Source organism: Orcinus orca, chromosome 9, assembly GCF_937001465.1.
Source record: "Orcinus orca chromosome 9, mOrcOrc1.1, whole genome shotgun sequence".
Classification (NCBI taxonomy): domain Eukaryota; kingdom Metazoa; phylum Chordata; class Mammalia; order Artiodactyla; family Delphinidae; genus Orcinus; species Orcinus orca.
The window spans coordinates 19,792,256-19,810,108 of NC_064567.1; the positions used below are offsets into that span (position 1 = coordinate 19,792,256).

Consider the following 17,853-nt stretch of genomic DNA (forward strand, 5'->3'; position numbering starts at 1 on the left):
GGCAATGTCATGCATTTAATGGGGGAGAGAATCAAGTGCTAACACATTAAGCATTTAGTAAGTAAAATTTCCATGCTATAAATAACTGTTCAAGTTGTTAAATTTTTTTGGTTGTTAATATAATCGCTGAATCACTCACTCTTACAGCTTTTGTACCATGTTATGTTTCCATCTGATAGTCAAGGGTAAATGTATGTGATATGTTTAAAAAATATTTTTTTGATTAAAGAAGTATAACTTTGTTATAGAAATTTTGGAAAATAGAGAATGGTCTAAGTAAGAAAACTATCCCACTATGCGTATCGTATCCACTGTTAACATCTTAGCATACATGACACTTTTTCTATGTCTACATAACTGGATGCTCAACTTGCCCTGTCCTTCCCTTCTGTCCCCTACCCCTGTTTATTAACCAAAATTAGGAACTCAGTGTACATGGTAATTTGTGACCATTCTCCCCCCTTTAATATTTTGAGTTAAAAAATCAATTACTCTATTAAAACATTATTTTTAATGGCTCTCAATGTTTAATCATTATGGCTAGACTGAAATCTTTATAATAAATACCCTGTTGTTGGACCATATCTTATTTACACAGACCTCTGTTGCCCACTTTTTTGTTGCTTTAAATAACGTTGGCTGCATTTTCTTAGCTATGTTTGTGTGCTTTTCTTAATATTTCCTAGGATTAAATGCCTAGAAGTGAAATTGGCTAACTGATAAGCAAATTAACAGTAGTAGAGATATACACACACACATCCATATATTTATATAGTTGTTTTTATAAATTTTAATATGCCTTATTTGGATCGACTTAAAATTTTTATACAGTTAAATTCATTCTTTGTGATATACAGTTGTTTGAGTTTTGACAAATGTATGCACTTATCTAACCACCACCATGATCAAGAAGTAGAATAGTTCCCTCACCTCAAAAAATTACCTCCTTTGTCTTTTGACTACAAAGTGTGTTTATTTTTAATATGGAAAATATAAAGAAAAATAATTGGAAACTATCCATAAGCTTACCACCCTGCTATAACTTCTGTTGAATATCCTTCTGGTCTTTGTTTTTTTCTTCTTCCCTACAAAAAAAGACATCATACTGTCCTTTCTGTTTATAGTCTTTTTCTTACTTAGTATATTTTGAGTATATTTTAATTTAACTGTTAGATTGGTTTTTTTGTGGGTTTTTTTGTCTTTTTTTTGGCTGCGTTGGGTCTTTGTTGCTGCATGCGGGCTTTCTCTAGTTGTGGAGAGTGTCAGCTGCTCTTGGTTGAGGTGCCCAGCCTTCTCATTGCGGTGGCTTCTCTTGTTGTGGAGCACGGGCTCTAGGTGCGTGGGCTTCAGTAGTTGATGCACACGAGCCCTAGAGCGCACGGGCTCAGTAGTTTTGGCACATGGGCTTATTTGCTCTGCGGCACGTGGGATCTTCCCAGACCAGGGATCAAACCCGTGTTCCCTGCATTGGCAGGTGGATTCTTAACCACTGTGCCACCAGGGAAGTCCCTAGATTGGTTTTTGTTTTTGTTTCTTTGCAATTCTAAATAATCTTACCATGAATATCTTTGCATGTTGCCATAATTACTCAAGTCCTAAAAGTGGAGTGTTTAGATCTCAGTGCATATGTACAGTTTTCAAACTTATTTACATTTTGTCAAATGGATTTTTAAAATACTTGTGCCAGTTTACATTCTGACACACAGTGTCTTGAAGAGCATGTTTTTCCTGTATCCTGGGCAATATTATTTTTATTTTTAAATTTTATAGATGAATTATGGAATTTTGTTATTTTAATTTTCATTTTTTGATTTCTTGTGGGGTTGGGTTTTTTTTAATGTGTTTATTATTTACCGTTTTGTGTGAATTGCCAGTCTATGTCATTTGCATGTTTCTCTCTTGGCTCTTCTGGGGAGCGGGGTGGGGTGGAGGGCTTATTTTTTAAGTGCTCTATACGTTAGTAACACTAATTTCACAGTTAGAGGTTGGTATTTCTTTGTCATTTGCTTATTCATTTTATTTAATGTTTTTTATTTAATGGAAGTTCTCATAAATCCATTCTTTTGCATTTCCTTTATATTTTGGAGGTATGTGTTGAATTTAGAAAGATCTTTTCTCTTTAGATCATATAGTCATGCATATTTTCTTCACACGTAACTTTATCAAAAATTCTTTCTCCATTTACTTTTTCTTTTATATTCCTGACAGACTAGTGAGGTTTTTACTGTGCTGTATCAGGGAGTCATAGATTATGTACTTGCATATACATGTATTTTTATCTAACCTCAATATTTTGTTTTTTAATTATTCCAGGCACCGTGAACTTTTCATTGAAATCTTCTATTCACACTGTAATAGCACAGTCACATTTAAATGTGTGCCAAGTTTAAGCAAGTCCTCTTATTTTTTTCCCCATTGCTGTCTTCCCCCCCCCCCAGTTTATTTATTTATTTATTTATTTTTTGCTGTGTTGGGTCTTCGTTTCTGTACGAGGGCTTTCTCTAGTTGTGGCAAGCGGGGCCACTCTTCATCGCGGTGCGCAGGCCTCTCACTATCGCGGCCTCTCTTGTCGTGGAGCACAGGCTCCAGACGCGCAGGCTCAGCGGCCATGGCTCACGGGCCTAGCCGCTCCGCGGCATGTGGGATCTTCCCAGACCAGGGCTCGAACCCGTGTCCCCTGCATTGGCAGGCAGAGTCTCAACCGCTGCGCCACCAGGGAAGCCCCCCATTGCTGTCTTTGATGTGCGTATTAGATACTATCTATCAGATTTCTTGGTTGACATTAGGGGAAAACATAAGTACTTACATTGTTAAATAACTGTTTCTTTGTTTTTAACATGCTGCAGGATATTGAAGTCAAAGTAAGTAGCAAAACAATAACCTACAACAAACGAACCAATGGGTTCACCTAAATTAAGCATATAGTGACAGTCACCCTTACACCGGTTGAGCCAGGTGACCCTTGATCATGTTGCAAAGAAAATATGGCACAAAAATGGGAATGCCAAAATATATACTTCTGTTATTTCTTAAAGCTACTAGTCAGGCATGTATTCAACATTCATTGAACAAAAAATATGTTAAAAACTTTTCTAACATGGGGTATTGTAGGGAATTCTCTTCTCCTCGAGATAAAGGTACTTAAACATAATAAAAATAGAAACAACAGTTTAAGAAATGTATTTTTTCATTCTCCTCCAGTTTTATTGAGATATAATTGACATACAGCACTGTATAAGGTTAAGGTGTACAGCATAATGATTGACTTACATCATCATGACCACAATAAGTTTAGTGAACATCCATCATCTCATATAGATACAACATTAAAGAAATAGAAAAAAAAATGCTTTTCCTTGTGAACTCATAGGATTTACCCTCTTATGAACTTTCATTTATAAGGTAGAGCAGTATTAATTATCTTATCATGTTGGGCATTACATTCCTAATATTAATTTATCTTACAACTGGAAATTTGTACCTCTTTACTACCTTCGTCTAATTCCCCCTCCCCCCTCCCTTCATCTCTGGTAGTCACAAATATGATCTCTTTTTCTATGAGTCTTTTTGTTCGTTTGTTTTTGAAGTATAATTGACATACAACACTGTTAGTTCCTGGTGCACACCATAGTGATTCGATATTTCTGTACATTACAAAATGATCACCATAATAAGTCTAGTTGCCATCTGTCACCATACAAAGATATTAACTAATTATAGACTACATTCCCCACACGGTACATTTCACATTTGTGAATCATTCATTTTGTAACTGGAAGTTTGCCTCTTAATCTCCCTCACCTATTTCTCTCCTCCCCACACCCCTCCCCTCTGACAGTCTGTTTCTTCTCTGTATCTATGACTCTGTTTCTGTTTGGCTATGTTTGTTCATTGTTTTGTTTTTTAGATTCCACATATAAGTGAAATCATACAATATTTCTCTTTTTCTGTGTGCCTTATTTTACTTAGCATAATACCCTCTAGGTCCATCCATGTTGTTCCAAATGGCAAGATTTCAAAGAAATGCATTTTTAAATTTAGCTTGAAAAACATTCAAAAGTAAGCATCTTTATCATTATTTTTTTCAAGAATAAATATTTTATTACTTGATTTTTAATTTTGTAAAAAGAAAATCTTATAAATTAGAAGTGGGATAACTAAGAGTTTAAAAATTACTTTTATTATTTTATTAATTATTTAAAATTATTCAAATAAACAAATACAATAGTTTTTGCTCTTTTCGCCAAAGATAGCTACTTCATTAAAAAGGAGGTAGACCAATACATGTGTTTATATGCTGGTTTTACTGGGTAGTTTAAGGGTTCTCAAATGTTAAGGTTGATGTACAAAATCTTATATAGGCGTTTTCTTGTGGTTATCGCTCCAGAAAGATGGTTAATAACCACGTGTATTATACCTGGAATAAAATCAAAGTCTTATTGTGCAAAATATTAATCCTTGAAATTACTCTTTGAAAGAGAAGTTAAATAAAACTGTCTGTGCTGTATTCTGACATTATCAAAAACACTTGGACAAAGTAGGACACAGCTGTTACAGTTAACAACAAGTGCAATGCAGACTCATTCTTTACATTTAGATGCAGCAGTCCTCATCTTATTAATGTTTTTTCTATGGCAGAGACCTAATAGATTGCAAAAATCTTCATCTTTGAATACTTATTTCTAATGCAATTTATACTTCTGCTTTGCTGTTACTGCTTTTTCTTCATATAGTATATTCTTCATTTCTTTTTTTAGGCTAAGCAGCTGGAAGAGAAAGATCGAGTGATAAAGAAGCAGGATGCATTCTACAAAGAGCAGCTGGCTAGACTGGAGGAGAGGGTATGACTATTTCTTGTCAGTGATTCTCTTCTTTTACCACATTTGCGGTGTTCCCACGTATATATTTAAAAATCAGTACATTAGCACTGTAACTGCTTTTTCTCATTAAAAAGTGGCCAGGAAATGAAGACGCCAAGTATGCAGATTGTTCTTGAAGATAATGTCATTTTTACTATGGTAGTTTTGCGTGTTGTTTGTTCATTGATGCGTTTTACTACTAAAGAACTCCTTCCAAATATTTTTCCCTGTATGTTCAGAAACTGCATTGTCTGCAGGTCAAACAGTAGAGTGCTACTGTTGGCTTTCCCAAACATTGACTAAACTTGAGCACGTTCTTAGAAATGGTAGTGTTTTAAAGGATAAATTGTCTTTGTGAAAGCTGTTTCACTGCACTTGTGGCCAAGAAATGAATGTCTTCTTCAAAACTGGTGGACAGGAGCTAAATAGTAGGACTCAGGAGAAGAGTTAGGATGAGGAGTGGAGGAAGTACCTCTGGTTGACCTGACCCTGGAATTTGACAGAGACGCAAAGAAGGAAATTAAGGCTGGAACAAAAGGAAGCAGTGGGTTTAAGAATGGGAGCTTGAGGACCCAATCAGTGCCCCTGTTCAGTGAAGTGTATTTGTTGTCTAGGATAAGTTCATACATAGACCATGAGGTTACAAAGCTAGCTTTCTCTTTGCTTTGATTGAGACCCCCAAAGTTGATTGATTTAGAATAGGTTGTTTCATAAGAAACTAGATAAAGTAAGAAAGAAACTATTAAGCCCCATTCAGTACAAATATTTGTGTGTTGATCATCTTCACCTGTCTCTGTATGTCACTGAACTGAGTGCTTCTTGAGTGTAGGGACCATTTTCTCACTGATTCAGCAGATATCTACCTAATATATGCCAGGCTCTGGTAGTGCCAGAGATATGCTAATAAAGAAAGTGAACTAAACTTCTGCCCTCGTGGAGCTTAAATTCAATTAAAACCTCGTCAACATGTTGAATGGCACATTGTGATAATATGGCAGACAGTAAAGTGGGGGGAAAAGGAGTCCCAGGGCCTAAGAGTGCAGGTGTGGGGTTGGGTGGAGAGGGAGGGCCTGTCTAATGGGCTGGTATCTGGGAAGAGGTCTGCAGCAATGGGAAGCAGGCCAGCACCAAGAGGGCTTTTGAGTGGAAGAGTATTCTGGCTGCTGTCTTGGGCAAGAACTGAAGCAAGAGGGACTTGGAGGTAATGGTGGCAATTCAGAAAAGGGGTGGTGATGGCTTGGGCCAGGGTGCTAGCAGTGGAGGAATGAGATGTGGTTGGATGTTTCACAGGCAGAGCTGACCAGATGTGCTGGTGGTTTTGAACATGAGTGAAAGAAAGAACTCAGAGGTATTCTAGGTATATAGCTTTTACAGCTAGAAGGATGAATTTTCCAAGGCCAAGGCTATTAAAATATGGATCTGGATGTGGGTAGTGGAGGAAATCAGTTCGATTTTGGATATGGTAAGTTTGGGATGCTACTTAAGACATCCAGGTAGAGATGTTAAATAAGCATAAAGTGGAAATGCTTAGCACAGAAGTCAGCACATTTTTCTGTAAAGGGCCAGATAGTAAATATTGCAGGCTTTGCAGGCCATGTATGGTTTCTGTTGCAACTACTCGACTCTGCCATTGTAATGTGAAAGCAGCCATAGCCAGTATGTCAGTGAACAAGTGTGACTGTTCTAATATGTGGACACTGAAGTTAGAATTTCATGTAATTTTCAAATGTCATGAAATACTCTTCTGATTTTTTTTCCCCCAACCATTTAAAAACGTAACACCATTCTTAGGGCTGTAGTAAAACAGGTGGCGGACTGGATTTGCCCCATGAGTTGTGGTTTGCAGAAGCCTGGTTTAGTGCACAGGTTCTGACATCAGGTGGCTTGGATTCAAATCCCTGAACTGACATTTACCTGCTGCATCTCATGGAGCATCTAACGTAAACTTCCAGTTTCCTCAGCTATAAAATGACGGTATAATAGTACTTACCTCATTAATTTGTTAAATGAGCTAATTCTCACAAATCACCTACAATAGTGTCCAGGACAGGGTAACCATTCAGTCAGTGGTAGCTCTTCTTTTTACTTCTGTCTATCCAGAGCACTGTCCCTGATATAATGAGTAAATGTTAACTGAATAAAATGATTGAGTAAAAGTTTTTGAGGTGATTAACCAGGACCTGCTTTTTCCCCACTCAGTGATAGTTTTCTTTGCTTTCAAGTATTACTATGCTAGATACCTTTTGAAGTCCTCATCGATTACTGTTAGGCATAAGAAAAGGCACTGATAAATATTTACCCATTTCTCATAAATCCACCAGTTTGATAGAGATATTCAGTGATGGGTATGAGGCACTGAGAGGATTTGCTCTCGGCCGATTAAAGGGGTCTGCTTAACAGTTAACTGTTGTTTCTGGTCTCAGGTTAGAACAAGGTGGGGAAGGTCAGGTGGACATGGTGTGCTGATACCAAATCATTGTCACAAACGTCTTCTTATAACACACAAACACACATCTTTTCTTTTTTGAAGATGAGGCTGGAAAGAAGTTACTTAGGAATTTTAACTGAAAGCTGAGAAGCTGAGTGAACTTAGAAGAATGCCGAGGAGGAATAATCACATTATTATTAGTTAATACTTAATAACTCCATATTTAAGAACATGTGGTGGAAAGAATGCTGGACTAGGAGTCAGAAGGCATGGCTTTTTCATCTAGTTATTTGACAATTCACCTAATCTCTCGTGGTCTCTGGTTCTTTAAAATGATACATTTAAAAGCCCCTTGAAAACTGGAAAGAGCTTAGCAAATACAAGCTGTTGCCATTAAAGAATATTTCCTTTCCATTGTGTGCAAGATATTAAAAATCATAAAATTACTTTAGTGTTATTCAGCTTTCTGGTGTCTTCTGCCCATTTTATAATATCTTGTTTTTGTTTATTACTGCCATTCCTGAAGTACCTAAGGTGAATTTTGTCCAATTGGATTTCATCTAGGAACATTTGAGAGACATTTAGGTGTCCAGAGACGAAGCATTTTCTAGCCTTAATGCGAAAGATTGTAAAGAGGGTTTTTCTTGTGATTACAGTGAAAAGTACAACGTCTAACCATTTCTGTTAGAAATTCTACACACTTTGTGTTAAAAGATGTAAAATGCCCAATCCAATAGTGGATAATGTAAGAAAAAAAATGATTGTGGTATTATAACTTGCAGAATCATTAACTTACAATGAAATCCCAGGTTCCTGTTTAAAATTCAAGTTTAAAAGTGGATATAAGTACATATCTTTCTCTATTTTAACCAAGTGAACTTAAGAAACCATACACTGAATACTAGGTGGTATATTAATGGAGAGGAGGGGACACTGAGTCTTTTACAGAGTCATTACAGGGATGATTTCTAAGACCACCGTACCATCTGCCCATCAGCTAGATTAGCAAACACAGTAATTGTATACATAATCACTTTTTTATGACTCAGTCTTGTTACTCAACTATTCATTTTCATTGACTTGAGGCAAATTTCGTGATGCACCTACAGCATGATACCCCTAAGAGTTATCTTAATATCTCATCGTGCTTCTTTTACTTTGAAGTGAGAAATTCATGGTCATTTGAGAATTATGAACCCAAGTCTATTGAGCATTTGAAGCACATTCAGTTCTATAATACAGCTTGGTGTGCCTCTTGGTTCTATTTCAGTAAACTCCTTATCAGTTAGACATTCCCTTGTGTGAATGGAGCTTTCTCGTCCCAGGTATTTATATTGGCTGGTTCACCAGGAGTCTGAGATAACTTTCTCCTTTCACTAACTCGGGAGGAGTAATAAGTGCAATTTAATTGGACACCAATTTCACGCTTCTCAGAACCAGTATGCAAAAGCAACAACTCTTCACTGAGAAAGAAGGTCAAAGCCATTTAAAAGTTTTTTGAGTCCTTGTTTCATTGCAAATGTTGCCAGCTTCATCAAACAGCGTTGACGTGGACGTGAGATAAACTTCTGTATTTTAAGAACGTGGACTTCCCTGGTGGCGCAGTGGTTAAGAAGCCGCCTGCCAATGCAGGGGACATGGGTTCAAGCCCTGGTCTGAGAAGATCCCACGTGCCGAGGAGCAACTAAGCCCGTGCGCCACAACTACTGAAGCCCGTGTGCCTAGAGCCCATGCTCCGCAACAAGAGAAGCCACTGCAATGAGAAGCCCAGGCACCACAACGAAGAGTAGCCCCCGCTCACCGCAGCTAGAGAAAGCCTGCGTGCAGCAACGAAAACCCAAGGCAACCAAAAATAAATAAATTAATTTAAAAGGGAAAATAAAAAAGAATGTGAGAGGCGTTGCATGTAGGTATGCCCTAATTGAGAGAGGCTTGAGTATCAATTCCTGGTGGTTGAGGTAAGAGGCTTGAGAGTATTAATTCCTGTTGGGAGATCTGATGAAAGAAAGCCCAGGGCAGCTTTCGAAGAAAAGGTTCTTAGATGTTTCTAAGAAGCCTTTGCCAGTCCCTCAGGGAATTCTCCATAATGCTTTGTGTACCTCCCTTAATGTGCCACATTTATGACAGTTATGATTAGTTATCTGTGTTTATTTTGTAAACTCCTTGAGGATAAAGGTCATTTTCTTATCTCCCACAACTCACGTAGTAGGCGTGCAGTGAACGAATCCTACATTTACTAAGCTTATGCCATAAAGTTAGGTCCAAGCTATTAGTGTACAGTTCTTAAGTATTCACAAAATATTTAGTATTTTCATTAGTTATTTAAATTAATAATCTAAATCTGTCCTGTGAGAAAATCAAGTTTAACTTTGAATATCTGGATATTTATAGCATCCTCATCGTCCTAGTAGCTATCAGTAACATTTTTTGAGTATTTATGTTGTGCTGGGCACTTTGCATGGATTATGTCATTTTATTATCATAAACAACCCTATGAGGCTGTCAACCCTGTTGTTTAGATGAATGTCCTAAGGCTTCAAGTAACTTGCCCAAGAATATACAGACAAAATGTGATCTGGATTTGAGCCAGGTCCAACACCTGAGCTTTTAGCCATTGTCCAGTACCATCTGTAATGTTTGTCAGTTGTGCACTTAAGAAGTTAAATCCTGCTGATTGCTTTGTTAATTCTTTGGGTAGTAAATTAACTCCTTCTGGCTTCTCATACAACTTTTTAGGTCCTGATGTTAAAACTTGATCAGTGCCACCTCATAATCTGAAAATGTTAAGCATTCAAAATGCCTAATTTTCTCCCCAGGATTTGGCACTTCCTGGGAAAATTGGACCAAAAGGGAATAAACAGGGTCTTATTACTTAGCGACTGCAGCATGATACCCCCAAGAGTTACTGTAATATCTAGTTGTGCTGCTTTTACTTTGAAGTAAGAAATTCATAGTCATTCAAGCAGTTTAGAAATGTCTTTGAGATTCATTCATTCATATGCTTACAGTGTTACTACAGGATAGTCATCTCATTCCATCTCTAGAAAGAAAACAAACTTTCTGTAACTGTTTTATCAACTGTTTTGATGGTTATCTAATTAGAGCCTGGATTGCCTGCTCCCGGAACATCCATTGCCTGGATATTCTTCAGGAAAGTGTGTATTTTTCTCGTAGTCTGTTAGCACTCTGGAAGGAAATTGAGAGGCAGGACCAAGGCCATATTACAACAGGGCAGAATCCAGATTCTCCCAGCATCTTCTAGGATGAAGGACCCCTCGCTCCCCAGGACATCTAGAGATATGAGTTCTTTGATGATCAGTGTGTCTTGCATGTCTGACTTCTCAATTATGAATTGAATTGATTTGCTCTACTGAATGCACTTTGCTTTTGGCGTTCATGAGAATGGTGGGGTTTGGCACAGCATGAAGAGAGCTGTAAAAGGCCTGGTGGCTTGAGGAGCTGAGGGAGATCAGAGAGCTTAGTTGGGTACTGTTACAGTGTTCAGATCAACAGGGTAGTGGGGTATGTATTGCTTTCAGTTTACAGGCTCCTCTGGATTTCAGCAGCTATTTACATACACATTGCAGTCAACCGCATACAATTAAGGAGGAGAGGGAGTTATACAAGCTGAGCAAAAGAGAGCAGGGCAAAGAGAATGGTGAAAAATAAATTGTCATTAAGAAGAAAAGTACTTTACTAGTTCATCACCTGTGGAGAGAGTTGCTAATTAAATTCTAAGGTCATGCTTACATCAAATGAGCAATTTTTAAAAGCCTTTTTACTTATAGTGGGTGGCATATCTTCTATTGCATCACAGTGTTGGGCTCATCTGTATGATTAATTGGCTTTTATGATTGCTTGACGACTTCTTTGTCATTAGTACCTTCATTTCTGTGTTCCTCTTTGCAAAGCTTGGGGGAAAAATAATGCCAAGAATGATAATAAAGAGAAATGACAACAGAACAGATTATTGCCAGCCCAGTGTGTTCCTTATGCGAAGAAATTATTATGCATTTTTACTACCAGATGAAGTCTGTCACTGTAAAAATATTTCATTGAGCAGAGCGGGGTCAGCCATTTCAAGGGATTAATACAGGGTAGAATCACAGACCACTGACATCTGAGATCCTAAAACATAAACAATCTATTTTGGGGTAGGGCGATAACTGCTTAAACTCAATTTATGGGATAAAAAAGCCCCTTCGATGTTTTCCCCCTGAGGTGCTTTCTAAACAGTTGTCAGTGATTCTAGGTCATATGGGTAGCTGATATATACACTAAATAATGTGTATGTTTTGGCCATGCACTGTGATATAGCAGATTTAACACAGTAGTTAAAAGCATAACTTTGTGGTAGATATGCCTCCGTAGGTTATGCTAGTTTGCATTTGTCGGCCTACAGAGAGAGATTATTCCTTCGACACTTGGAAATTTTGTACTGGCCTCCTCATTCATCTTGAAATCAAGGCAGTTTCTCTGTGGTTTCTGTAGTTACCGAGGGTTGCAGAAAGATAAGCCTCTCTGGTCCAGGAGTTTGGATGTTGAAGGCATAGAAGCCAATGTCACTTTTAATCATAATACCATTAAAAACGGCAGAGGTTTCAGCAAAGTGGTTTTCAGCATGTACCTTCAGTTGCTCTGAGATTTTTTTTTTTATCATTAACAAGTAATGATAGTTCAAATAAATGCACTTAGATGTTAATTGTTAGGTAGAGAAATTAATAAGGCCCAGTATCACCATATCCTTTGTTAATGTAATTGAAACAGTTATTTATAACTTAGATTCAGAGACTGAACCCTTTTGCACTCTTACCGGGCTCCCTAAGGGAAGTTTATTATTGCACATATTCCAAAAGCAGCAAGCAGGGTGGACTTTTTTTTTTTCTGTTTTTGTTCTCTAGGGGCAAGAAAATTGATACAGTATAGTGAATATGGGGGTCTTATCCTTAATTCATTATTCAACAAGTCCTCCAAACACATTGGCTTTTCTGTTAACCTCTCTGAATTTTCTAATGGGAAATGTGGTAACCTTGGGTAACCTTGAAATGCTTTCTTAATCTGGCTTTAGGGATATGAGACTTAAATTTTTTCCAGGATGAACTGTTAAAAGTGCATCCCGTAAAAATGATCCCTTTAACTGGAGCCAGTTTTTCTATGCCTAACTTTAGAGGAAAGATTTGTAAATCATGGTATCAGCACTTAATTTGGGGCTCTATTTACCATGTAGGCTGTCAAGAAGTATTAACCTTAAGGTAAGATGAGAATGTGGAGTACAAAGCTATGGGCTGATGGCACAGAGTATACCAGGTATTAAATAGCATTATCCACCCTGCTTGCTACAGTAAATAGGATTTCACTATTATGATGTGTCAGGGCTTTCAGTGAAATCAAATTTACAGGACACTATACTGCCATCCTCTCTGCTGAGCAGCTTTATTCTGGGATCTTGCTTTCATATCAGTCCTGTTGGTAGGAAATACTTGTACCAATTGTGCATGGAAATTATAATTTAATGATCTCTTCCTTTTCTCTATTCAGACCTTAGAATGGACCACTGTGCTTTGCAGCGATAGCCCCAGGGCTCTGAGAAAGAGATAATGTACAGTTCAGCTTTAAAGCCCAGTATTGCCTTTTTTGAGTACTTGTCATGATCATAAGTGCTAAGATGCCAACAGTATGGGTTGCTTACTTTCTCAGCTCTTCACATTTCCTTTACCTTGTGAAAGACTCTACAATAAAATAGATTCTGTTTACCGTGACAGTTTTTAAAATGGTATGCCACTTGAATGTGTAAAGACAAGGTAAGAAATAAAGTGTTATGAAATCCAGGGAATATTAATTCCACTTTTAAAGATTCTGTTCATTTTGTCTGGGGGGCTCAGTAGGCTGTCTTATTTGAAAAGCAATTAATATCCTCTTTCCTTTCTTTGGAATCTTTTCTTGTTATTGATAAGAATATTGCACCCAGGAAGTCATTCTGCATTTCCTGTGTATTTCCTGTGTATTTGATTGAAAATGAGCTAAATCTCTTAAATTTTCTTTGCATCCAATTTCATAATTAGTGATTGTTTTGCTTCTTGGTATCTTGTTTATTTATATATTTCAAGTGTACTCCATTTAGGCAGACCAGCCAGTGCTTATTTCCCTATTTTACTGACTAAAAAATTAAAATACATGAATATTAATTTTTTTAAAGGAAATTGCAGGGCTGGCGTTAGAAGATGCACTTGAATCCCAGTTCTATGTTCAGACCATGAGCCAGCTGTGCCTCTATAAGGGATTATGTTTCAACACATTAGCTTCATTAAGAAAGATATATTTGGTCATTAAAACATTTGCAAATAGTGTTATCTCTTAACATCATCAAGTAAGAAGTGCCCATATCTGAACTTGGCATATAAAAGCAGGTTGGCACGGTAAGGTCAGCATTTAATGAAGGGAATCTAAATCCAGGCTGGCCATGGAGACTAACATAGGAGTTTGACCTTGGTCATTCTTATCAGAATTTGGGGTGGAGGGCGCTAGAGGGGGTCATTGGCATTCACCATTCATTCAAACACACATTTGTTAAATTCCTCCAGTGAGCCAGGCACTGTACGTAGATATAGTGATGAACACAAATGGTACAAACACCTGTTGGCATCTGGTACAGAGCTTTTAATTGCTACAGTGGATCCGTGGAGGCTTTGCCAGACTGTTTTCCAGAGCAGAAATATTTTGTGAGGAGTAGCTACTACTTTTTGTCCCTTAAAGGTCTAAAGATCATGGGATTTAAAGTGGAATTTAGTGGGTTGAAGAGATTCGTCAGGTTAAGTGCTCAGGTAAAGACCCAATGAACTGGGACTTCTCTGGTGGCACAGTGGTTGAGAATCCGCCTGACAATGCAGGGGACACGGGTTCGAGCCCTGGTCCGGGAACCCACGTGCTGCGGAGCAACTAAGCCCGTGTGCCGCAACTACTGAACCTGTGCTCTAGAGCCCATGAGCCACAACTCCAGAGCCTGCACACCACAACTACTGAAACCCCTGTGCCTAGAGCCCGTGGTCCGCAGCAAGAGAAGCCACCGCGATGAGAAGCCCGCACACTGCAAGGAAGAGTAGCCCCTGCTCACCACAACTAGAGAAAGCCTGCTCACAGCAACGAAGACCCAACGCAGCCAATAAATAGATAGATAGATAGATAGGTAGACAGACCCAGTGAACTGGTTGTGTTAAATAGCTATATTTGAAAATAAATGTTAATTATGTAAGTTCCATGAAGACCAGAACTATTTCCACTTTTTGATCACCATGATAGTGCCTGGCACATAATAGGCACTAGATAACTTTTAAAATTAATGTGTTAGTCAGGAGGTGGGATGGGTGCCTTGGCCAAATAATTTTGAAGAGTGCTAAGCTTAACTAAGCAGAACAGATTTCTTTACTGTAGGCCTTCTCAGAGTTTGTATACATTCTGAGCTTCCAAGATGAGGATACTGCATGCCATGTTTCAGCATTAAACCATAGAGTCTTTTTTTTCAAGAAACACTCATTAACTTATCCCAGTACACCATCTGAGATTTTCTGTGCCCTGCATAATGCCAGGACTTACATTTTTTTTGAGTCCTTCCTTATCTGCATCCTAGAATGTAGAGGTTGGGGAGCCATAGAAGTTTGTTGATAGAGTTCCTAATTTGAGGGCTTCTGAGGACCTGCAGCCATCCTGGAATTGCCTGCCTTTGTACGATGTTGCAGAAGGGTGGACAGAAGAGGAAGAGGCCTGGGGATTCTAAAGTTCCTCTGGAGGGCTGTGTTCTGACTCTAAACTGTCTTCATAATCTCTGGCCTATCTCAGAGTCTTTGAGAAAGCTGTACCCATTGTAGCTCAGTTTCATCAGGGCCCTCCCACCACAGGACACAGAATCACGCCCATTAACCCAAGAGTCGTACATCCTCATGTGAAGAATTGGGCACACAGAATGCCACCAAGGATCCAGGCTCGCAGTAGGATTTTTCTTCTTTTTCATGGAATGAAGTAGGAGGGTAATCAGATTTGATAAATATTTAATTACCACTGTGGGTTTTTAACCCAAAAGTGTTTACCAAGATCTGGAGCTGGAGGAACAAGCAAAAGATGTATCAATATCTTCCACTCCTTCAGAGTCTTGAGTTTTCTGTGACCGTTCAGAAAGAGTTTGGAAGCAGTAAGCTTTGCTTGCCTAGGTCAGAAAGTAGTGCAGTCTTTGTATCCTAGGAAGTTGAATGAAGGTCAACAATCCTGCTCTGTAATCTCATTCAGCTTCAGAGATGGTTAAGCTCGAGAGTCCAGGGAGGACAGTGTGGCCACAGCACTGCCCCCTCACGACTTGTAGTTTCACATGAGATCTATGAGGGTGGGAACCCTGTCTGTTCACTGCTCTATCCCTAGCCCCTGCAACAGAGCCTGGCACGTAGTAGGTGCCTGACAGATCTTTGTTGAGTAAATGAATAAAGGAGTTTTCAGCAGGTGAAAGGCTTTAATCCCAGAAGTGGCCCAGGTACCTTAGATATGCATCTTCCAGGTGCACCTCGCCTCAAGTTACACCTTACCCTGCAAGTTTCCTAGAGATTCAGGTGAGGGTCCTTCTGCTCCAGCCATGCCAGCTACTGATAGTAATGCAGCTGCATATCTTATTTACATAAAATGAAATAGTCAGTGCAGATGCTACTATTTGGGCGCAAACCTTTGACGTAAATTAAATCATATTGCCTAAGTGATGTTCTTATCCGTGACGTTTATGTGACTTGAGGCAGGGGTAATCAGTTTTGTCGACAAACCCTGTCCTAAATAGAATCCGAACTTCATGAGTTATCCCCAAACTTGGCTTTTGGTGAAAATGTTCCTGGGTACTTTGCACTGTGGACATCCTTGCTGTTCCAAGGCTGCTGGCCAAGAAATATAGTATTATCATCAGCAGCATCATATTAAAACAGCCACCATCTCTTGAGGGACTATTATAAGCCTGGCAGTACACAAAATTATTTAACACAATCATTTTAACCCCTGGACAGACCTCTAGGGGAAGGTATTTTCTTCCTTCACCACCTAACCAGTTACTGACTTCGTTCTTCAGACTCAGAGACATCAAGTAACTTGCCCTAAAGTTTCCCAGCCAGTGTAGCCAGGCCTCTGTCTCCTCACTGACAGCCTCTCCTTCTGTGTGACCAGTGGTAGACTACAATACTCCCTTGAGGCTTTCTGACATTACAGTTATTATGCAATTCCACTCCCCTTGCCCAGATTTTAGGAAGAATTTTGGTGGAAGTGGGCATGACACTTTTTGTTTAGAGCCAGTAGAGTCAAGTAACAGATTCTCAGCCATGTTTCCCTTAGCAGCATTTGTACTTGGCTTCTTACATAAACTAAGCACCAGCAGTCTTACTTAACAGTGGATCATATTCTGCAGTGAAGTGATATTAAACCTGTTTCATGATCAGATGATGGATACAATTAGTATGGCTTTAGTACCTAGACTAAACGGATAGGAGAGATGCTGACAGTAAGGAAACAGTAAAGGATCTGTAGATTGGGCCTTAGCCTCTGAGAGGATGGAGGGAAAAGATGATGGTCCTGGAAATACCAGGGGGAGAAATAACCAGAAATCAAAATTAAAGCCAGGCTAGATCAGCCATGGTGATGGTGAAGAGGCTTAGTGGGATGACAGCGAGAGAAGCGGGTGGAGGGTCCAAGAATGATCTTCTTGTAGCTCCCATTGCCACTTGGGCATCTCTGCCCTCACCGTCTTCCTTTGCCATGGCCTACTTTGCAAAATCATTTCTTTCTAATAGATCTCCAACATAGCCCTCGAACTCCTGTGTCCACAGCAGTCCAGCCTACTTAGCCTGCTGTTCAGATTGCGTACATATGGAATCTTGGAGCATAAACTTCCTGCAAATTTAGGTTATTGTCACACAAATATGAGTTTACTGTCAATTTCCTTTCTCTAGTTTAAGGCCAGAGGTGTTGCTCCTATCTTACAGTTATTTGAACTTCAATTCAGGGGCTTCCCTAGGCTCTGCCTCTGAATTAACCCAAGTAATTAAATCTCAGAAAGTTAACACTCAGTCAACTACCCTTAAGCCATTCCTGCATTTAACCTCCATGATGGTTTTCCCTCTACTGCTTCAGTGTTATTCACTAGGAAATCCCCAAGCTTGCTGTCTCTCTGTACATTGCTCTGCCCCGTGTTAGACATCCCCTGTTTAGGGGATATTGAGCACGTACTCCGTGCCCCGGTATTGTGCACGGTAGGTCCTGTGATCCATGGAGTGACTAACGCAGGCACGGTTTACCTCTGCTATCTCATCCCTCCTCCTTGCCTGTCATTTCTTCTTAATATTAGTATTTCTAGAATTTAATCATAATGTAGTCTCTACCTTGCCTAGACAGACTGTAAGTGATGTGAGGTGGAGAGTGAAAATAGAAGTGAGAGAAGAGTAGTTCAAGGCTGAGAGTTAAGATCCTTGGGTAGGCAGTCCATGTGCTGAGAAGGTCTGTGTTTCTGTTTATCTAGCTATTGTTAAAATGAAAATTTAACTAGAACTACAG

General features: G+C 39.0%; 1 protein-coding gene across 5 annotated transcripts in view; it reads left to right on the forward strand.

Moving 5' to 3' along the window:
• CHCHD3 (coiled-coil-helix-coiled-coil-helix domain containing 3) overlaps positions 1–17,853 on the forward strand; it is a 306,323-nt gene that overhangs the window by 178,098 nt on the left and 110,372 nt on the right. For 3 of the 5 annotated variants that reach the window (XM_049714985.1, XM_049714987.1, XM_049714986.1), the window contains exons 5-6: positions 2,847–2,861; positions 4,758–4,841. In XM_049714985.1, the coding sequence (XP_049570942.1) occupies positions 2,847–2,861; positions 4,758–4,841 (99 nt within the window). The remainder of the gene's footprint in view (positions 1–2,846; positions 2,862–4,757; positions 4,842–17,853) is intronic. The other 2 variants (XM_033432428.2, XM_004272181.3) reach the window with 1 other exon arrangement.